The sequence below is a fragment of the Crinia signifera genome, chromosome 11 (genome assembly GCF_055691185.1).
Source record: "Crinia signifera chromosome 11, ASM5569118v1, whole genome shotgun sequence".
Taxonomy (NCBI): Eukaryota; Metazoa; Chordata; class Amphibia; order Anura; family Myobatrachidae; genus Crinia; species Crinia signifera.
Genome location: NC_139227.1, coordinates 34763852 through 34787576, shown reverse-complemented (window position 1 = coordinate 34787576; position 23725 = coordinate 34763852). Strand labels below are relative to the sequence as shown.

Below are 23725 nucleotides of genomic sequence, written 5' to 3'. Positions count from 1 at the left end.
AAAAAATGTCTCAGGATTGGCATCCCTAACTGGAACCAGTATGGCCTCTGATGACATACGGTCTTGTGGTACAATATCCTACTCTGCAATGTGATGTATTTAATGTAGGTTAGTTATCATGCTGTCATGTGACGTTTTAGCGCAGTTCTGCAATGCGGTCCGCAAGGCACCTCAACAGTCCAGGTTGTAGGAATATCCATGGCTCGGCAGTGATGGTTAAAGCAAAATGACTGAGGTGCTAATTAATACCCCTTTTACACCAAGGCAAAAACCCGGGGTGGACCCGGGTCAGCGTCGGTGTAAAAGGTGTAGCTGATAAAAAGAAGCCGGGTCCATTACCCCTCGAATCCTACCCTGGTCTTGACCAGGGTGGAAAATGGGGAGGACCCGGGTGGGAGGCAGTGTAAACAGGTATGCCGAGTCATCTGACCCAGCTCCCGTTGACAGCAATGGGGAAGCCCAACCTCCAGACCGCAGCGTCCTGCAGTCAGTATGGAGACTGAAAACTTAGGTTGAAATACAACCAATCAGGCGCAAACACTAAACCTCACCCTTGGAAGAAGGGAATATATTAAAATGGATGGCTGCTCCCAATTAACAAATTGGACAGTTTGCTAAAGTGGAACAATAAAAGTACGGATGTTCGTGAATAAACACATACATCCAGAGAGCGCCACACAATTGGAAATAGTTCAAAGCGTTTTTGAATTATTGGTACAAACATATCATTTATAAAAATTATACCTTAGGTACAGATTTACAATAAAAATACATATAAAAAAAACAACATATATATATATATATATATATATGAGAAAAAGATGTAGAGGGCGCTGTAGGAATTCCCACCACCTTATTGTGTGCTCAAGTTTCAAGCAGATAGGTAGAGTAATAATTCAATCACATTTATTAAAAATACAAATGTATGACATTTACAAATTCATATTCTTGTGAACCGCAAGGAAACGACCCGACGCGTTTCGTCTCCGAAGAGACTTCCTCAGGGGTACACGGTAGAATGCGGTATGTTGTAAAAACAATCTTTTAAAATTCTTTGTAAGAATCAAACAGAGTTCGGAAAGGACTTTGTAAAATTCCAATGTAGACAGGCCTTCAATAAGGGCCCTTTTGGCAGAATAGGGCGCTGGAAAAAAGGGGGAGGAGTGTACCAGAATTTGGTGAGCACAACTGAACTCTCCTGCACCTTTTCCAGAAACAGGAGAGTTCAGTTGTGCTCACCAAATTCTGGTACACTCCTCCCCCTTTTTTCCAGCGCCCTATTCTGCCAAAAGGGCCCTTATTGAAGGCCTGTCTACATTGGAATTTTACAAAGTCCTTTCCGAACTCTGTTTGATTCTTACAAAGAATTTTAAAAGATTGTTTTTACAACATACCGCATTCTACCGTGTACCCCTGAGGAAGTCTCTTCGGAGACGAAACGCGTCGGGTCGTTTCCTTGCGGTTCACAAGAATATGAATTTGTAAATGTCATACATTTGTATTTTTAATAAATGTGATTGAATTATTACTCTACCTATCTGCTTGAAACTTGAGCACACAATAAGGTGGTGGGAATTCCTACAGCGCCCTCTACATCTTTTTCTCGTGTCTTGTCCCTCATCTCCCACTAACAGGGGGGATTTTGTAGAGGTTGGCCGCTATCTAGTATTGGAAGCGCATTCAGGGTCAAACCCCCACGTGTATATATATATATATATATATTAAAAAAAAGAATATTCACAGCAGCTATTAGTCCCGACAACCTGTGCACGACTTTGAGGTAGCAATTTCAGGGAAGTCGAGAGGGTAATTGGTAGCCGTTTTTTATATTTATATTTACAGTCCATCCTGTCCGTGGACAGCTCTAGCTACACTGTCAGCTGTCGCCGCCTGTTGACGGCCAGCTGATATTTCTGTGTGCAGTGAGCGAGCCGTCCACCTTCGGCGCACAGCTAGATGGAAGCCGCTGGACTGCCGGGGACTAGGAGAAATTATTTAGGTTGCAGGTAGACTCACCCAGGCTGTTCTGACTTATCTCTCCTGCCAGAGAACGGCTTGCGTTGTTAGTGCCAGAGCACTGGGGGTCTCCCATTTATCACTGATGTGGACAGCCGGCTCAGACTGATGGAAGTCGGTTTAAGGAAATTGCTCGGGTACTGCTGGTTGTGGGTTCACATTATAGGTTACCTCTGCCCCTTGACGCGTTTCTCCGCTGTATCGGTATGTAGCGGTTTCTTCAGAAGGAAATCGTATGGAGTATGGAGATTGGGCGGGGGGCGCACACAGCCAGCCGAATGCTGTCTGCTGTACTATGCAGACAGCAGCGGAGAGAGTGAATGGATATGAGGTGAAGGTGTGCGTCATTCATTCACCTCTCGGAAAAGGGCTGGGGGGGGGGGGGTGCACGGAGGCTGGGGGCAGCCCAACAGCTTACCTTGGTGCTAGGCTTGCCCCAGCACGGTGGTCCTGGGCCCTGGCGTGGCGATCCCGGGTCTGCACCGCAGTGTAAACGGAGCAAATCCCGGCTCTGACCTGGCTTGGAACCGTGTTCCATATACCGGGATTTTGGGTCCCCGGCGTATTCGCTCCTGAGACCGATGGTGCGGCTCTGTGTTTGTGTATAAGCGAATAAACACATTTGCAGGGCTTCCGTACGAACACCTTTGACGACTATCACAATCACTGAGGTGGTCGCACAAAGGGGGGTGGGCAGGGGGAGTACAGGGGGCTGGCGCATGGGGACACCCAGCATTTCCTAGGCGTGCCCACTAAAACGGGGTGTGCGCCCAGAAAAACGCTTCCAGTTCCGAGCCAAAAAGAAATCAGTTTAGACTGACTTTTATTTGCGAACGAGGGGAAAATCATTTGCTTGATTTTTCCCCCATATGCACGCGTGCAAATAGATGGGTCAGCATACACATTCGCATTCTTCTGGGAGGATTGGCGTTCGTTCTCCCAGCAAACGACCGCTGCTTAGCGAGCGATACTGAATAAGGCCCTTAGTCTATTCTTTAGTATCCTATAAAACCATGGGTTGCTATGATACTGTAGGCTGCTATGAAAAACAATGATGTGAAATCATATGCTGAATTGTACCACTGTTATGCTGTTCTGATACCAGGGGCTGCTGTGTAAAACCCATGCTGTGCTGTGATACCAGAGGCTCCTATGTAAATACTGGTAGACAGAAGGATCTGTTGTTGTGCTGTGATACCATGAGCTGCAGTGCTGTGTAAAGTCCGGTATATGACGTGTATAGCATATTGTGCTGTGATACCATAGGCTTCTGTGTAAAGTCCGGTATATGAGCTGTAAAACACATACATTCTTCCCTCTGCCACCACATGTAGTACCGTCACCTGGTGATTACCGGCCACCTGTGCCTTTCCTGTAAAGCACATATACAAAGTGTAATAGTTTCCTTCTCTGCGCCGGGCGCCACCAGGCCTGCGGGTGACTACTGTAGGAAAGGAAGAGTTGCAGCCCGGCCCTGAGATCGCTCGCTCCGTTTCTCGGAAACGACTGCACTTAAAAGAAGGCACATATGCTGTAGCCCCGCCCACCCGCGGGCAATCCCGCCCTACTGGATGTGGGTGTCAGGGAGTAGGCGTGATTTGTCTGTTTAACATGGCAGTAGGGTGTAATAAGTCTGCATTCATCATAGAGGACCGAGGACAGCGCTGACAGAGGTAATAATGCACATTACACTACACGCACTGCAATGCATACACTACAGGGCTGGGAGCTGTAACACTGCTACAATACATCACTGCCTTCATCCCTGTATATATATCACTGTACAGCTATCACTGCATATCTGTACAGTTATAACTGTATAAGTGTCTGTATATAGCACAGTATCTCTGTTCAGCGATCACTGCATCTTAGCACAGGTATCACTACATCTCTGTGTATATCACTGTATAACTATAACTGTATCTATGTACAGCTGTCACTGCATCTCCGCACAGCTATTACTGTATCTTTGCACAGGTATCACTACATCTCTGTGTATCACTGTATCTATGTACAGCTGTCACTGCATCTCCGCACAGCTATCACTGCATCTTTGCACAGGTATCACTACATCTCTGTATATATCACTGTATAACTATCACTGTATCTATGTACAGCTGTCACTGCATCTCCGCACAGCTATTACTGTATCTTTGCACAGGTATCACTACATCTCTGTGTATCACTGTATCTATGTACAGCTGTCACTGCATCTCCGCACAGCTATCACTGCATGATGCATCCCTGTACAGCTATCACTGCATCTCTGTATATATCACTATCACTGTACCTGTACAGCTGTCACTGTAATTACAATATGTTATCTCTGTATATCACTGTATTTTTTTTATACCCGTCACTGTATCTCTGTACATTACTGTACATCTATCACTGTATCTGTATATCACTGTAACATTGTATCGGGCACAAAGACCCAGATTATCTTATCACCACAGCTGTAACACCAGGGATCCTGGCTGCTACTGTTGGTTTATTTCATTTTTGGCTAGCTAGGTCAGTGTCAGGTGGTCTTTGGCTCTGTAGCTCATGTGGGACTACAGGTCCCAGCAGGTCTGTCTAGTGAGATACAGGTTGCCTACAGGTTGCCTAAACATGAAGAACCGTTAAAAATGGAAAAAGTATTTTACCTCAAGCACTGGGGTCACTGCTGCTCTTGTTGACCCCCCTTTCCCAATCCCGGTGTGTAATATTACCACATGGAAGCAAGTTTTATAATGTTTTCATTTTATACCGAATTTTGTGTTACATAATTCTGTCCATTGAAATGTAGACTCCTGTGTTTGGTGCCTTTTCATTCAATATGGAGAAAAATACACACATAAACAACTGTTGATTATTACAGATTAATAAAGAGTTTGAGGACCAACAGAATAAAAATATCCATAGAATATTGGTGGGGGATTGTGATATTATAAATGTAGAATGTCCATGAAGTTGGTGAACATTTTTCTCTGATATATACACATTCCTAGCTGAGATATTTCCTTTTGTATCTGTTTTTTTACCTGTTGTTTGAGGTCTTAAGCGTAACTGAAGTGATATTTGAGCAGTCTTTGGCTCAGTACCAACTACAAGTTCCAGCAGGACTGTCTAGTGAGCCCCAAGTGTCCTACACCGAAGAATAGTTTAATGATCATCTATATATATGTCTAGTGTCCGTGAGTCTCCAAAACACTGCCTTCTGCTGGCAGAGAGTGAAACTACCGGCGGGATGTTGTAACATCCGCTGCCCATTATTGCCGGGCATCGCATTATTAATAACCACATATGCTGTAACATATGTGGTTATTAACGCAAGGGACAGCTCTTGCGATAAGAGCTGTCCCTTGCGATGCGGTGCCGGTGCTGGACTTACGAGTCTGTGACCCGGGAGCAGGGCAGCCGAGAGAGGGGGGGAGCGGGTACAAATTACCCGGGCCCAGGCTTGCTGGGGGGGCCCCGCAGGGGCCCTGGTCCGACCCCTCCCTTCCCCCTCCGTCCCTCCCGGGTAGCAACAGTAGCACATGCTGAGCCTGCTGTCAGCACAGCACATGCTGTAGGTGTGTGCTGCTGCTGAGATTACAGTTTTTAGAGTTTTCTTTCACCCTCCTTTAAACATTTTGGGGGCGTGGCCTAAGTGCGGGAGGTGCCCACACCTCCCACACTTAGGCCACGCCTCCAAATTTTTACCGGGGCCCGGCATTCCTCTCGGCTGCCCTGCCCGGGAGTCCATCTGCACATGCGCAGAACGCCGGAACCTGCCGCAGGGCATGCTGGGAGGGATCCGTGATGGATCCCTCACACATCGCTGCGGTAAGAAGCCCATAGGCTTCTGCAGGGAATCCGGTGACACTGTGGGGGGGGGGGGTTTGAGCATACAGAAATGCGGGTTTTTACCGCATTTCTGTGTTAGAGAATACTACATCTTTTTCTCACACATGCACAAACACAGAAGGTAGCAGACTAGCTTTCGAAGCTTTTGCTTCGAGCAGGGTTACTAGTATGAAATAAAGCTCTAGTTAGATGTTCAGGAAACAAAATGTGAGGCGTAAAATAGATAAGTCCCCAGCAATGTTCTAAACCAGTGGACGTGAAAGTGTAGAGGCAGGGCCTGCAGAATGCAGAATGCCGGCCACTGAACTAAAACCGAAAGTAATGTGACTCACAAATGCTTGTCTCTAGTTTTATCATTGTTATCTTGGAATGGTAAGAATGGTGGATACAGTGGCATAACTAGATACATGTGGGCCCCATATCAAAAGTTTGTAACATTGACTGCTTTGTCTGTCTGTTAATATTCAGTCTTGTTTTACTGTTGCGACACTCTGGAATATGCTGATGCTACAGTATATAAATACATGGTACAGTATGCCGCAATGGCTCATTCCACACCATTCCCCATAATGTCACAGTGCGGCTGTATCATGACTGAAGAGAAAGGAAAGTGACATTGACACGTAAAAGCCGTGTATTCATTCTGTGTGGAGTAATGACATTCCTGCACTTACCGGACATTTATTTACTATGGGAGAGATTTACTAAGCTTTGAAGAGTGATGAAGTGGAGTGAAGTACCAACCAATCAGCTCCTAAATATCAGTTAACAGGCTGTTTGAAAAATGATAGATAGGATCTGATTGGTTGGTAGTAAGTACCCGTTATCTACGCCCAGTGTACAAGTGTACCAGTGTATGCAGCCTTATTGAGGTGGTGTTACTATTAATGGGAATGAAGTATCACATCACTAGTATCGCATCCCCATAGCAACCAATCTGATTCTATCATTTCGGCGCATCAGGTGGGGGAGGAGGCAGCACCGAGGTGATGCTGTTGCCTCCTCCATAGAAATGAACGGGACACGGGTCGCTCGACCCAGGTTACCCGTTCAAACTGCCCAGCAAAACGGGAATAACGCTGATGATATCCTGGGTCGGATTGCCAGGCTACTGGACCCGGGATATTCAACATGTCCCTTTTACACCGCACACCGGCAATGGTCGACCCAGGTTTTTTTTGTGGTGTGAAAGGGGTATCACTGATGTCATCCACTCTAAAGTTGGAGATTTCCCTGAAACCTCATTCAATTTGCTTCCAGTGATAGGAGTTATTGAAGAAATGACTGTGCTTGAGACTTACATGTGACATGTGCTTTGTGTGACAATAGTAGTTAATGTACTGCAATGTGTTAAAGGAACCGAGAAGGGGTTAGAAGACAAAAACTATTAGATCCAACAGGACCATCTATCCTGCTCGTTTCTTAGGTGATTTTCTTTTTGATGGGGAGTGGTTTATAATTGGGGTGGAGGACTATACAAAAATCCCCCTCTTACATGGTACTGAAAATGAAAATAAGAGCACAGCTATCCTACCGCTCGTGTTTCAAAGTTCATTTTCACTTTGATGCTGCAACATGAACTTAACCTCAGAGGTCATTTACAAAGTTCGAAGTGTAGTAAAACTTGATCGAGAGAAACAAATATGTACCAAGAAATCAGCCCACAACTGCCATTTTTCAAGCACAGTCTGTAAAATATAAATGAGAAGTTAATTGGTTAGTAGTTATTGCTCCCAATTTTAACTCTTTCTAAGCTTTGATAAATAGCTCCGAAAATACAGTATTTGTATATTTGTCTGATTCTATAGTGGAGTGATTTTTATCTCCTGCGCATACATACCAGGCCTGCTGTGTGCTACTGCGCGGACCTGTACTGCACATGTGCAGTGCGCTTCTGGTGTATGTGCAAACTACTGAACATGGGTACTTTACGGCATGCGCCGCAGTCACAGCTGCCATTGAGGCGCACAGTACGTCAGACAGAGAATCTGCACCTGCCATCATTTCTGATTGGAGTTTCTATTGGTGCGACCGACGGTTGCATCCATAAATGCACCAAGTGGCAATTCAGCATCTAATCCTTGTGTCCAGGGTACACAATAAAATAAACTGTAGATTAATAGAGATATTCCTTGGGACAAATCTATAAAACCTGGGACTGTCCACTCAGAGGGGCAGTTGTCTTATATGAACTCCAACATGTTGAAGTATATATCATTACACTAAGGTGACCTGAAATGGGGCCAGGGCACAGGACTGACTGTATACTTCTGTCATAGTAACTGACTGTCCAGAGTATCTGGATTCTGGTTATCTGTCTGGTCCCCGGTTCAGGGAAAGTTCCAGACTATTTTGGAAGGGGATACAGTCATTGGGTCACCAGCAAGTTGTTAGACAGTCATTAGGTCGACACCATTAGGTCGGCATGCATTTAGGTTGACATGTGTCAAGGTCGACATGAGTTAGGTCCCAGGGTCATTAGGTCGACATGGGTTAGGTCAACAGTCAAAAAGTCGACATGGGGTTTTTCACAGTTTTTTGAGCCGACAGGCGGTATTTCATGCCCTACCATCCACTAGGGCAGGGCTGGGCAACACCGGCCCTCCAGATGTTAGTGAACTACACATCCCAGGATGCTTTGCATTAGTTTTGCTATGTGGCCATGCTGAAACTGATGCAAGGCATGCTGGGATGTGTAGTTCATCAACATCTGGAGGGCCGGTGTTGCCCAGCCCTGCACTAGGGCATGGTGGGAGAATAAAATAGTGCCACAATCATGGCGAGCGCAGTGAGCCATGCAAGGGGACACAGTGCACTTTAACCTGTGTCCATGTCGACATTCGGGTAAAAAAAAACACGTCGACATTTTGACTGTCGACCTAACCCATACCCATGTCGACCTAATGACCCTGTCAAACTTAGGACCCTGTCGAACTTAGCCATGTGGCCCTTACTGCATGTCCACCGAGACACATGTCGACCTAAATGCATGTCGACCTAATGGTGTCTAACAACTTGCTGGTGACCACACCCTTTGAAGTCCCGTGGATCATCCAGTATTTCAAGAATCTCATGGACATTCCAGGAGACTCAACAAGTATGACATTTTATGATCCGAATAATAATAACAATAATAATAATATATAATTTTTACACCCATTCTCAACCCCCATGACCGGTTATCTGTAAGATTTACAGGTACATTTACTAAAGCTTCTACAAATGAAAAGTGGTGATATTGCCTGTAGCAACCAAAGAGATACTGTATACTATTTCTCTATTGCATCCTAGGAAATGAAAGACAGAACCTGATTGGTTGCTATGGGCAACATCCCCTCTTTTAATTTTTAGAAGCTATAGTAAATTTACCACCTACTGTACAGTCTATTCCAGGATTGGCTTACTGACTTCTATACATAAACAGGGCCCAAGGTACCTGACACAGTTTCCATCTGCAGATAATGTACAGATGTGGCCACGCTCATTGTTGACGTGGCCATCGCCATGTGGGACATATGTGGCGTTTGGCATGATCCTGTTGCCAGGCCCGTGCGTCTATTTCACTCCCGCCGCTCATTGAAATGTATTGAGCGGCAAAAGCGTACCATTTCCCCGCCATGGGTGCGACACTACATGAGTACTGCTATATCTGTACCCCTACATGAAACCTCTAGAGACCTGCACAGGAGACTCGAGAATGTGACTCGCACGTTTCATTAAAGTTTCTAGAAGAAAAGTTATGACCCCAATGTTTGGCTCTCATTTCTGCACATAGTAATACATGTTTATTTTGTATCTAGGTATTGTCTAATTAAATATAAAGCAATATAAATCTGATGATGAATAATTAGAATCCCATGCAACATGAAATCCTAATAAGTAATAGTCTTGTCTTCTGGTAGATGTGTGACCGTAACAGCGGCAGGCGCCTGCGGCAATGGCTGATTGAGCAAATCGATAGCTCATTGTACCCCGGCCTTGTGTGGGAAAACGATGAGAAGAGTCTGTTTCGTATCCCATGGAAACACGCTGGGAAACAGGACTACAACCAGGCAGTAGATGCCTCTATATTCAAGGTGAGTAAGAGTGTTGTAGTGCTGGAAAGATGAATTTCTTTTAATGAGATTTTCCTTGTGACTAAACAAATATCTGGAGGTGCTTAATGAAACAATACCACCCAAAGTGATCGCATTGTGATTTGTACATCTGTGATTTCGTATGCTCTTAAAACCAGGGTTGCCTACCCTCCCGGAATGGTCGGGAGGGTCCCGGAAAATCGTGACCCCCTCCCATCCCCAAATAACATGTTCATTGTAGCCCCGCCCCCGCTGTGCAATACCTGCATTGCACGGCGAGGGGCGGGGGGATTGGCCACGAAGAACCATTCACACTGGATACTCCCCTGAACTATCATATAGCAGTAGCTCCGCCCCTTCCACCACACTGTCAGTGCCCTGCCTCCCTCAAAGAACCGGAGAGGGCAGACCAAAAGTAGGCACCCCTGCTTAAAACATTTGCATGTCTTTTACTGAATATAGTGTTTATTGCTGACCAAACACAATAAACATCTGCAGTATCCAATAATAGTCCTGTAAAAATTGATGACTGTCAGTCTAGTCATTTTCCAACCACTCTCATAGGATCCTTTGAAGCATGGGTGTGGATCACAAGGTCAACAGTGTCCAGTTTGAAAGTCAAGAGATTGACTCTAAAAGGTTGACAGGCAAAAGGTCGACATTGAAAAAATGGTCAACACACACACACAAGTTAGACAAGAAATAGGTAGACATGTAAAACGGTTGACATGAGGTTTTCATGGGTTTTTGGGACCAATGATGACACCTGTCGACACAGACCCCCAATTAATGTAGTTTGTAACCTCACATGGCGCACCATGCTCCAGTTCACAAAATGTGGTAAGGTGGTAATTCTACAGTGCTCCGAGATGTAGCCCGCTGTCATCACCACAAAGGGGGAGGTCACAAGTGTAGTCCATGTGGATAGTATAGCATGACAAAGCAGGGCCCCTCATTGTGCACTGTGGGGACTTCAATATGAGGGAATGTAGGAATATATGACAGCCCTGTGGGATGGTTCTCAGGGCAGTGTGTCTGTCAGGATCGGCATGTGTTCCTGATGTGGGCAATAGGCACCTGCTGCTCGTTGTCAGTACTAAAGCATCATGTGGGAGGGATTGTAGTACCACTAAGTATTATACTTTGGGCTGGATTTTTGTATTTTGTATTATTTATAAGGTGCCACAAGGTTCTGCAGCACCATTATAAACAGGGTAGTTACCCAGAAGATTCCTACCTGGCCATGCTCTCCCTATAAGGATGGGAACATTGTAGCTTATTTATTCAATGTCCATCATGGTAAACTGCATAGTGCCAAAGCAGGTCAGGTCCATGGGATGCAGTTAAAATCCCGGCGGTCGGGATCCCGGCGTTCAGAATCCCGACGCCGGAATCCCGACCGCCGAAATACCGACACATTCTCCCTCCTGGGGTGTCCACAACACCCCTGGAGGGAGAATAAATTAGCGTGCCGAGCGTAGCGAGGCACCGGGCCCGCTGCGTGGCGAGCGCAGCGAGCCCGCAAGGGGGGGCGATCCACGTCCCCCCCTTGTCGGCATTTCGGCTGTCGGGATTCCGGCGTCGGGATTCTGAACGCCGGGATCCCGACCGCCGGGATTCAATACTGAATCCAGGTCCATGTTTCAGTCTACATAAAGAGACCTTTCTCCAGACCCCAAGACTTTCTCCAGTGCATACCAACACCTTATACCAGGAATGTTATATATATATTGTACATTTCATATAGTGGCACCGGTGCAATCCCCTCCCCTCACAAAACCCGGAAATCGGGGTTCATACATTATTAAGTTTGTCAGAGTGTTAGGTATTGTACTTACAGGACTGTTCATAGCCCCTAAAAAATGACAAATAAATATTTGTGGTTACGGGCGGCTGTGTTGTATCGTAATTTGCCTGGCATGTAGCCAAGGATATCCTGACCCAAATAGCTTTCGAATCATTGCTTAATGAGACAATGGATGGAGAGCTTGGCAGTATTAAGGCCCCATACACTAGTCCGACTTGTTCTAAGGACAAGTCGGACCAGTTTTCCCTTGAGAGCCACGGCAGCTCCCCGGGAGGCTCGCTTGATGTGCCAAATTGACATACAATAAATTGCCGCACGGACCCCGCTGCTTCTCCAGCCACCGCGCCGACCTGCTGCCCACCCCCCACTGCAAGGACCACACTGCCCACCGCACGGATTATGCCACTGCACATAGGTGTGTGCCAGCGGTGCTTCACCGCTGGCAAACAACTGGGATCGGACCCAACACATCGTGGGTGCTAAAAAGCACCCGCGATGTGCCAGTGATGGGTTCGGATCCGATAAAGTTAATGTGAAGCCCGTCCGACCTACCAACTCCGACCCGATGCACACGGACTGGGCATCGGGTCGGAGGGGATGTCAAACACATCCAATTTGGGCTGATTTCTCTGCCCGATCCATCGGTATCGGGCAAAATTAGCCCAAATCGGACAAGTGTATGGGCACCTTTACCTTGTACAAGCACTGGCTAGTACAACTTTCGTCTTAAGCCGGGTACACACTAAACAGTTTTTGATGACATGTTGTAAAATTCTTAAAATTGTCCAGTGTGTAACCACCGTATCACTATCGCTGCGTAAATGCAGCTCCCCTACCCCCTGCCGGCATTCGCAATTCACTGGTGCGAGATCACTGTGAACACACTTCTTTCAAATGTTTTAAAGGGCCACTCAATTTTAAATAAATTTTTGCATATAGGTTCAAAGGTTACAATATAATTCAATTAGAAATGTATGCCCTTGGAACTTAGAAGAAGTATCACTCAGAGAGTGTGAGGCCACATAACATTGCAAACATTGGGCCCCATCTATGCACATCAGCACAATGCTGAATGAGGATGCCAGTACTTGTGTACCCCTAAGCCAGTCATGTCCAAACCATGGCCCTCCAGCTGTTGTGAAACTACAAGTCACATCATGCCTTGCCACAGTTTTGCTATTAGGGAATGCCAAAACTATGGCAAGGCATGCTGGGATGTGTAGATTCACATCAGCTGGAGGGCCACAGTTTGGACATGCCTGCCCTAAGCCCTCTATAGCCGTATGTCTTCAGTTATGCTTTGCCTTACTATCCGTTAATGTAATATAGCTTTAATTCTGCCAAACTCCTGATACATAATTTTTAATGTTGTTACTAGCATTCTAGGTTTATCAGTTATTTAAACAGGAATAGAAGGCATTATAGCTAGCTGGGGGTGTTTGCATACAGTGCTTCTGCAAGGTACAAGGAACAAATTCAGCTACTTCCCTATTGCTGGTTAAATAAACATTACATTCAAATCATCTGGGTCGGGTCAGGATTTCTGTGTGGGCGAATTATACATCACTGCTCCGCAAATACCAGGATTGTAACAACAATAAAAGATCCTAGAACAACATCACAAAGGACAAACTTAGTATGCACAGAGCTTAAGGTGCCCATACACGCTCCGATGCGGCGGGTCCATTTTGCACTTTGAGATACGCACTCCCGCAGCATCTCATCGTACAGTACAAAAAGTATGTGCTGTACATACTTTTTGTACATGCTTTTCATCGCATCGCATTGCATGCACAAGGAATGCGATGCGATGCGTGCTATTTAAGCACAAAACGGACGCCCGCATCAGAGCGTGTATGGGGACCTTAAGAATCAGAATCAGCTTTATTGGCCAGGTATACTTGCGTATACTAGGAATTTGTTTTCAGTTAGCTGTGCAGCAGCCAGGTGGGTAACAAGTAATCAGCATTCAGTATAAACATTAAACAATATAAACAGGTGGGGGAACATGTACAGTCATATAGAAAGCCATGGCCAGTATGTAGTTGGTCCTTGACTATCTTCATTGCCCGCTCTTTTGCTCTGGACAGGTACAGGTCCTGGACAGAGGGATCCCGATTATCTTCTCCGCAGTTCTGACTACCTTTTGGAGTCTGCATTTGTCTCCCTCGCTGGTGGAGACGTGCCAGACCAGTATTGAGGAGCACAGTACAGACTCCACAATTGCGCAGTAGAAGAAGAGCAGAAGCTTCTGTGGGATGTTGAACTTCCTCAGTTGCCTAAGGAAGAATAGCCTTTTCCAACAATAGTATCAGTGTTGGGACCCCATTTAAGGTCCTGGGAGATTGTGGTTCCTAGGAACTTGAAGTCCACTAGCAACACCACACTGTCAGCAATTGTTAGCGGAGGAACACCAACAGCCTTCTTCCTAAAGTCCACTACCATCTCAATGGTTTTGAGTGGGTTGAGCTCTAGATGGTTGCTGCTGCACCACCGGGCCAATCGGTCCACTTCATGTTGGTAGGCTGATTTGTCCCCGTCCTTGATAAGGCCAATGATGGTAGTGTCATTGATGAATTTGATTATCTTTACTGATTGCGCCTCTGAGGTGCAGTCGTTGGTGTACAGGGAGAAGAGCAGGGGTGAGAGTACACAGCCCTGGGGGGCTCCTGTGCTGATGGGCCATACTTGGGAGGTGAATTACCCCTCTGTTAGGCACGAGGTGCCGTGTACCCAGAGTGGAGGTGTCGACACGGCTCAGACGTGCTAGGAGACCCGGTAACCATGAAGCTAAATAGGTCCTAGCTGGTAATCATCACCGGTCGACATGGGCCACACCGAGACCGATAAGGTAGTGAAGAGGGAGAGACCCGGAGGCCCACTGGGTAATAGCGAGGACAGGTGACTGACCAGGAGGTGGTAATGATCAGCACCGGTTGGGAGGAGACTGTCTCAGCCCCTAACTCCGTTGCCACCCTGTACGTCCACCGGCAGGTGCAGAAGCCCTAGATCTTCTCGCACGGCAGCCACGTTTGAAGCACGGGTTAAGCCTGTGCAACTCCGGTGCCCTCCAAAGCGTTTTAGGTGGTGGCGACAACGTACCGACGGAGGAACAAAGTGGACAAGGGGAGAACTGACTGATAACCCCGGTGGCTGAGACAGGTGACGGGGAGACGGATAATGGAAATGGACGGGATGCCCTGGCGAACCCCTAAGGTGTGCAAGCTAGCACTAACAACAACAAAATAATAAACCACGGTACAGCAGGACAATGATAGTAAGAGGTAAGTAACGATACCACTCCTGGGCACACGGAATATGGCAGGGATGATCCCGAGGAAACTGAAGAGAGCAGGAAGTCAGGGAAGAACTGCAGCAGGGACTCTGAGCTGGAGGATCCACGGACCAAAGGCAGGGAGAATACTGCGGCTCTAGAGCTGGAGAATCCACGGACCAGATGCAGGGAAGAAACTGCGGTAACTGGGCTGGAAGATAGGAGAGACACCACAGGGTGCCTACACGATTCTATAGCCAGCGTCATACTGACTGAGCTGGGACAATTTATATGAAAGTGTGCGCACAGCACACTGTGGGGGAACGCGCCGTGATGACGCGGAAGTGGGCAGAGGCCGAGCGGCAGCGGGACGTCGTTGCTAGGCAACGCCCCGAGGCCCGGACGCCGGACGTGACGTCACCGACGCTCGAGACGTTGCCTGAGCAACGTCCCGATAGTCAGAGGACCGCCCGCCGTGCACCCCGGAGGACGGGGAAGCGGCTGCACGGCGGCGGCGGCTGACAGTACCCCCCCCTTGAGGAGAGGTCAACCGACCTCTAAATCCGGGTTTGTCAGGAAAAGACTGAAAAAACCTCCTCTTAAGTGAAGGAGCATGAAGATCCTGATCAGCGACCCAAGACCTCTCTTCAGGTCCAAAACCCCTCCAATGCACTAGAAAGAAGATTCTCCCTCTGGAAGTTTTGGAATCCAGGATGGATTCAACCACATACTCCTTTTGGCCACGACGTAGGATGGGTACTGGCCTACGAATAACTGGCTGGAGAGCAGGTTTGAATAGAGAGCAATGGAAAGTGTTGTTAATCCTGAGAGAACGGGGAAGCCACAATTTAAATGCGACCGGGTTAACCTTTTTGACAATCTTATAGGGACCGATGAAACGTGGGCCCAATTTGCGTGAGAACTGCCGGAGTTTGATATTCTTGGTAGAAAGCCAGACCCAGTCTCCAACTTTGAACAGGCACGGTCTCCTGTGGCGGTCAGAGAAGTGTTTGGCTGACATGGCAGCAGAGAGGAGCGCTCCCCGAACCATGCGCCAAATCTTTCTCTTAGAAGCCACCCACCTAGAATTACCCACTTTGGCATATATGGGAAAGAAAGAATTCGCTCTAGGGTGGAAACCGTAATTGCAAAAAAACGGAGACTTTCTGGTGGCGGCATGCCAAGCATTATTATATGAAAACTCCGCAAAAGGCAAATTCTCAACCCAGTCTCTTTGGGTCTTGGAAACGTAACATCGTAGGAATTGTTCCAAGGATTGGTTGACCCGTTCCGTCTGACCATTTGACTGTGGGTGAAAGGCAGTCGATGGACTAAGTTTAACTTGCAAAGCTACACACACCGTCTTCCAAAATCTGGCAACGAACTGGACACCTCTGTCCGAAACAATGTCAGAGGGCAGCCCATGAGCACGAAAGATATGGGTGATGAATAAGGAGGCTAACGTTTTAGCCGAGGGTAAGCCCTTGAGGGGTACAAAATGTGCCATCTTGCTAAATCTGTCTACCACAACCCATATGGTATTAAAACCAGACGATGGTGGTAAATCCGTAACGAAATCCATGGAGATGTGCGTCCAAGGTTTATCAGGCACAGGTAAAGGAACTAGCTGACCTATGGGAGAAAGGCGAGAAGATTTGTTCTGAGCACATGTGATACACATGGACACTAACTGCTCCACCTCTCTTCTCATCTCTGGCCACCAGACAGCACGTGACATTAAAGAAAGTGTCTTAGAAACCCCCGGATGGCCGGCGGACTTGCATGAATGAAATTCTGAAAAGACCTTTTCACGGAGCTTCTGGGGAATAAATAATTTACCCTCCGGAGTGGTGGCAGGAGCCGAACATTGAGCCAAAAGCACCGAATCCAGTAGTCCTTGAGTGAGTCCAGCCAGGATGCATGAAGGTGGAATAATAGGATCGGGATGAGACACTGGATCTTGCATGGCCGCGAAACTCCTGGACAAGGCGTCAGCTAAAACGTTTTTTGCTCCAGGTCGATAAGTAATTAAAAAATTAAACCTGGCAAAAAATAAAGCCCACCTAGCCTGCCTCGAATTCAACCGCTTGGCTGAACGTAAATATTCCAAATTTTTATGATCGGTAAAAATCGTGACCTGATATTTGGCCCCCTCCAACCAATGCCTCCACTCCTCTAAGGCACATTTGATGGCCAGCAATTCCCTATTCCCAACATCATAATTGGATTCGGCCTCTGAAAATTTCCTAGAGTAGAACGCACAAGGATGCAACAAGCCATCAAGTTTGTCCATCTGGGAAAGGACAGCACCTACGCCAATTTCTGATGCGTCTACCTCGAGAATAAAAGGGACTTCGGGATCAGGGTGACGAAGAATGGGAGCAGAAGAGAATGCCTGTTTGAGCTCTTTAAAAGCCTCAATAGCAGGACCAGGCCAAGATGCAGGATCGGCTCCCTTCCTGGTGAGGGCAACAATGGGGGCGACAATATCCGAGAAGTGCGAAATAAACCTCCTGTAATAGTTCGCAAAGCCCAAAAACCTTTGAACCGCCTTTAAATTAGAAGGTTGCACCCACTCCTGAATGGCCTTAAGCTTAGCAGGATCCATGGCGAAACCCTTGGGAGAGATAATGTAACCAAGGAAAGAAATGGAATCTACCTCGAACTCACATTTCTCGAGTTTGGCAAAAAGATTATTCTCCCTAAGCTTCTGAAGCACAGCCCTGACATGCTGACGATGACGATCCAAAGAAGAAGAATAAATTAAAATGTCGTCAAGATAAACCACAACAAAAATGCCTAAAAATTCCCTGAGGACATCATTGATAAGGTCCTGGAACACGGCAGGTGCGTTAGCAAGGCCGAACGGCATGACTAAATTCTCATAGTGGCCTGAGTGAGTGTTGAACGCCGTCTTCCACTCATCTCCCGCCTTTATGCGGATGAGATTATAAGCTCCGCGTAAATCAATTTTCGAAAATACCACAGCTGAACGCAACTGATCAAAAAGAACAGAAATCAACAGCAACGGATAGGAATTTTTTACCGTTATATCATTTAACTGACGAAAATCAATGCAGGGACGTAAGGTACCATCCTTTTTTTTTAACAAAGAAAAAACCTGCTCCAACTGGAGACTTAGAGGCTCTGATAAAGCCTTTTTTAAGACTCTCTTCTACGTACTCTTGCATGGCCTTCTCTTCAGGCAAAGACAACGAGTACAATCTACCCTTGGGTAATTTAGAGTCGGGTAACAAATTAATTGCGCAGTCATACGGGCGATGCGGAGGAAGAGAGTCCGCCTCTTTCTTAGAAAAAACATCTGCGAATTCTGCATACTGGGCAGGTAACCCAGCAGGAATGGAAGTGGTGAGAAGAGCTGAAAAAACTGATACAATGATCGAAGCACTCCTTACCCCACCGTATCAATTCCCCAGAACGCCAATCAAAGACCGGATTATGTCTTTTAAGCCAGGGGAGGCCAAGCACAATTGGTGCAATGGAAGACTGAAGAACAAAAAACCTTACGCTCTCCGAATGGGAGAGTCCAACCCGGAAATCCGGTAATTCAACAAAATGAGTGATTGCTCCACCGAGCAGAGTATTACCGTCTAACCCGCAAACGGTAAGCTGGGACGTCAACGGTTGTAGTGGTAATCCCATATCTACAACAATTTTACTATCCAAGAAATTGGCTGCGGCGCCAGAATCCACTAACGCCTTACCCTCCCAGGAACGAAAACTAACTGGGATAAACAAAGAATCAGATGGGGAAAATAATGAAAGGCCCGAGAAGATACTCCCCATTACTTCTGGGCTCTGCCGTTTCCCTGTAAAACCGGACATTTGTTCAGGATATGATCCTTAGATCCGCAGTACATACATAGTCCCAGGGAACGTCGTCGGACTTTCTCCTTGGGCGTCAACCTAGAAAATAACCTGGTAGCCCCAAGCTGCATAGGTTCACCCAGGTCTGGGGGAGCCTCCTCTGGGAGCTCAAAACTGGGTAACGCTTGAGCCTCTTTTTCAAACCGCCTCTCTCTAATTCTCCGATCGATCCGAATGGCTAAAAGGATCAATTTATCCAGAGAGGAAGGAGAGGGATACTGTACCAAACCATCCTTGACGTTATCCGCCAGACCTAGGCGGAACTGACTCCGTAAGGCTGGATCATTCCACCCAGAGTCGGCGGCATAACGTCTGAACTTGGCGCTGTACTCTTCGGCAGAAAGATGACCCTGTTTAAGGGCTCTAAGATAAGCCTCAGCAGAGGCTGATTTGTCAGGATCGTCGTAAAGGATTCCCAACGCCTGAAAAAAGGCATCAACCGAGCAGAGAGCAGGGTCATCTGGAGCCAGACCAAAGGCCCAAGACTGGGGGTCCCCCTGGAGAAGGGAAATCACAAGACCCACTCTCTGTTGCTCGGAACCTGAGGACTGTGGTCTTAACCGAAAAAACAACCTACAACTCTCTCTAAAATTTATAAAATGAGGCCTATGACCTGAAAACCTATCAGGCAAGCTAATTTTGGGTTCCTTGTGGGAAACCCCTAGCGGCTGAGCTGAGAACCTGGCCTCTACCTTAATAGATAAATCCTGTAACTGTTTGGTCAGGAGAGAAACCTGATTGGTTAGAGCTTGGGCCGCATTGGGATCCATGACGAGGCAGCTACAATAAATGAAAAATTAAGGGTATAGGAAACCCCAAAACCCCAGGAATGGCAATAACGGGAATATGGACCGTACACTGCAGTAGTGAGTGAGGCCCAAGTAACTATTGGCTGGCTATACTGTTAGGCACGAGGTGCCGTGTACCCAGAGTGGAGGTGTCGACACGGCTCAGACGTGCTAGGAGACCCGGTAACCATGAAGCTAAATAGGTCCTAGCTGGTAATCATCACCGGTCGACATGGGCCACACCGAGACCGATAAGGTAGTGAAGAGGGAGAGACCCGGAGGCCCACTGGGTAATAGCGAGGACAGGTGACTGACCAGGAGGTGGTAATGATCAGCACCGGTTGGGAGGAGACTGTCTCAGCCCCTAACTCCGTTGCCACCCTGTACGTCCACCGGCAGGTGCAGAAGCCCTAGATCTTCTCGCACGGCAGCCACGTTTGAAGCACGGGTTAAGCCTGTGCAACTCCGGTGCCCTCCAAAGCGTTTTAGGTGGTGGCGACAACGTACCGACGGAGGAACAAAGTGGACAAGGGGAGAACTGACTGATAACCCCGGTGGCTGAGACAGGTGACGGGGAGACGGATAATGGAAATGGACAGGATGCCCTGGCGAACCCCTAAGGTGTGCAAGCTAGCACTAACAACAACAAAATAATAAACCACGGTACAGCAGGACAATGATAGTAAGAGGTAAGTAACGATACCACTCCTGGGCACACGGAATATGGCAGGGATGATCCCGAGGAAACTGAAGAGAGCAGGAAGTCAGGGAAGAACTGCAGCAGGGACTCTGAGCTGGAGGATCCACGGACCAAAGGCAGGGAGAATACTGCGGCTCTAGAGCTGGAGAATCCACGGACCAGATGCAGGGAAGAAACTGCGGTAACTGGGCTGGAAGATAGGAGAGACACCACAGGGTGCCTACACGATTCTATAGCCAGCGTCATACTGACTGAGCTGGGACAATTTATATGAAAGTGTGCGCACAGCACACTGTGGGGGAACGCGCCGTGATGACGCGGAAGTGGGCAGACGCCGAGCGGCAGCGGGACGTCGTTGCTAGGCAACGCCCCGAGGCCCGGACGCCGGACGTGACGTCACCGACGCTCGAGACGTTGCCTGAGCAACGTCCCGATAGTCAGAGGACCGCCCGCCGTGCACCCCGGAGGACGGGGAAGCGGCTGCACGGCGGCGGCGTCTGACACCCTCTTTCACAACTTGTTTTCTATCAGTCAGAAAGTCCATAATCCAAGAACACGTAGCTTCAGGGACTCCTAGGTGGAGTAGTTTGGGGTGGAGGATGTTGGGGATGATTGTGTTGAAAGCCAAGCTGAAGTCAACAAACAGGACCCTTGCATAGGTACCAGGCATATCCAGGTGCTGCAGAATGTAGTTCAGGCCCAGGTTGACTGTTGACCTCAACACATCGATTAGATCGGTAGGCAAACTGGTGGGGGTCTAGCTGGTGGCCAGTCACAGCTTTCAGGTGGTTCAGTACCAGGCGCTCGAATGTTTTCATGATCACAGACGTCAGAGCTATCGGCCGGTAGTCATTCCGATTTGTAATGGTTGTTTTCTTGGGGACCGGAACAATAGTGGAGCTTTTCAGGCAGGAGGAAACCTTGCGTAGCTCCAGTGATTTGGTGATCTGGCGATCCTCAGCGCTGGCTGAGAGGCGCTCCATCCTTACACCAAACATTATAACTAAATAATTCATTAGGCACAAAAATTTGCTTGCAAACAATATAGTCGTTACTAAAAAGTGTGAACTTGCCCTTTTTTAGTGTTTTTGCTGGAGGTGGACGACTTTCCATAGCAGAAATGTATATGGAAAGCCGTCCACTCCGCCAGCAATGATGTGGGAGCATGCATCAGCACTCAATGGGCGGCTTTCGACTTTGAGCTGCTTTCAGCTCAAAGTCGCCCAGTGGGTATGGGCCTTTATTGATTACTGAAACGATAAACTCTGAACTAGATAGGGTTGGTACTATGTGGCTGTGTCCCTATAAAATATTGTACATACTTACTTATACAAAGTCTCCTGCTGTCACTTCTAGTTATGAGTAGGATTGGGGGCCTGACCCTTGTGATATACCTACTGAGCATCTGCTTGTCATCAGGCTCACAAGTTACAGGCCCCGATTTCTTTGTCTTTCTAGGCCTGGGCATTATTTAAAGGGAAGTTCAAAGAAGGCGACAGAGCAGAGCCAGCGACATGGAAGACGCGACTGCGTTGTGCTTTGAACAAAAGCCCGGACTTTGAGGAGGTAACAGACAGATCCCAGCTGGATATATCTGAACCATACAAGGTCTACAGGATCGTCCCAGAGGAAGAGCAAAAGTGTGAGTACCATGGCAATGACAGCCTAAATTAGGAACTGTGCACCCCACCTTTTCATATTCTCATGCCTTCTGTCCACTTTATTTATTAACTAGTTAAAAGCCCATCAAAATGACGGCTTAGTCCTTATCTGCTCCTACCTCCAATCTCTGTCTTCACACTTTACAGCTCCCTCTGTCCATATCCAGGAAGTTTAAAACAGATCATTTTGCTTTCACTTTCTTTTAAGGAGTAATTTTGGCCTTTATTCTGGTTTACTCGCAAAGGCAAATTCCTTTTCAAATGGACATAACCATGTGCACTGCAGGTGGGGCAGATGTAACTTGTGCAGAGAGAATTAGATTTGGGTGGGGTTTTACTTCAAAGCGAGATCTACATTGCAGTGTAAAAATAAAGCAGTCAGTATTTTCCCTGCACAGAAACAAAATAACACCCAAATCTAATTCCCTCTGCACAGGTTACATCTGCCCCACCTGCAGTGCACATGGTTTTGTCAATTTGAGAAGGAATTTGCCTTTGCTAGTGAAACAGAATAAGGGCCTTTGGACCTTATTCAGGCACATTCGCACAGACGTGTGCGTTCTCACAGGGCCGATGTTTTGTCTGTGCGCATATCTGTGCATGTGCGTACATCCTTGCAATGGAGGGGGGGGGGGGCGTGGGGCTGTCCATTAGCATATGGGAATGCAGTAGCGCACGTATATACATTCTATATATCTCTTTTTTTTTTTTTGCATAATTGTTAGTCGGGCTTAAATTTCTTATACGAAGCATTGGCGCGTGTGTGTTCGTTTAGGGGCGGGTGCCAGCTGGGAACTGTGGCGCTTCAGCAGCCACCCGGAAATCAGCACTGCCAGAGGAGGAGGACAACACCGGGAACTTGGGCTCTTCAGCAGCCGCCCGGAGATTGGCACCACTGGGGGAGGGGGAAAGATGTGGCTCTTCTGCAGCCACCCAGAGCTCCGCACTGCCGGGGTAGGGGGAAAGCCAGGAGCTGCGGGTCTTCATGGTGGTAATTGGCAGCGGCGTGGAAGGGAAGTCGCCAGCAGCTACAGACCTTTAGCAGATGCAGCAGCAGGGAGGTCACAGTGCAGATTTTAAATGTATTTTTATGTATATGTCACTGTTATTGCGTGTACACACGGGGCTGAGGTGCCTTCCGCTGCCCGATGGTGCGGGCAGCTGACATCACTGGATGTCAGCTGCCTGCCCACTTCCTCACTCAGAATGTGGTGCAGTTCGTCTCTGTCTTGCAACTTACAGTAAATTTCATCTGAGGGATTACAGCAGATAATAATAATAATCACAATAATATTATATGCCAACTGGAATGTAAAAGGCTCAATATCCTAACAGAAGTTATCATATACTTGTTCCATTTCTGTGTAAGTAATGTGTTGCTTTGTGTCTGAAGGCAAGATGGCGGGCAGCTGCCTGAACGACATGGCGGAGATGGACTGCAGTTCCTCGGAAATGGAGGTGAGTGGGATGAGACTGTAAAAATACAATAGTGTCAGCAAATTCTGCAGACTTCTAGGAATGAAACTGTTCTTGATCAATAAACAATGTTATATTGAGTTGCATATATATATATATATATATATATATATATATATATATATATATATATATATATATATATATATATATATATATATATATAGAGGAAGTTTCAGCCCGGCACTCCAAGGTTAACACAGTG

At 47.2% G+C, this 23725-nt stretch overlaps 1 protein-coding gene and 1 long non-coding RNA gene across 2 annotated transcripts in view; one reads left to right on the top strand and one right to left on the bottom strand.

The window, feature by feature from the left end:
• The window catches only part of LOC146045386 (uncharacterized), a 481075-nt gene that overhangs the window by 39128 nt on the left and 418222 nt on the right, over positions 1-23725 (bottom strand). The window lies entirely within an intron of this gene.
• The window catches only part of IRF8 (interferon regulatory factor 8), a 42896-nt gene continuing 22587 nt past the window's right edge, over positions 3417-23725 (top strand). The window contains exons 1-4 of the mRNA XM_083164197.1: positions 3417-3689; positions 9753-9926; positions 21842-22025; positions 23438-23502. Of these exons, the coding sequence (XP_083020323.1) occupies positions 9753-9926; positions 21842-22025; positions 23438-23502 (423 nt within the window). The 5' untranslated portion in view covers positions 3417-3689. The remainder of the gene's footprint in view (positions 3690-9752; positions 9927-21841; positions 22026-23437; positions 23503-23725) is intronic.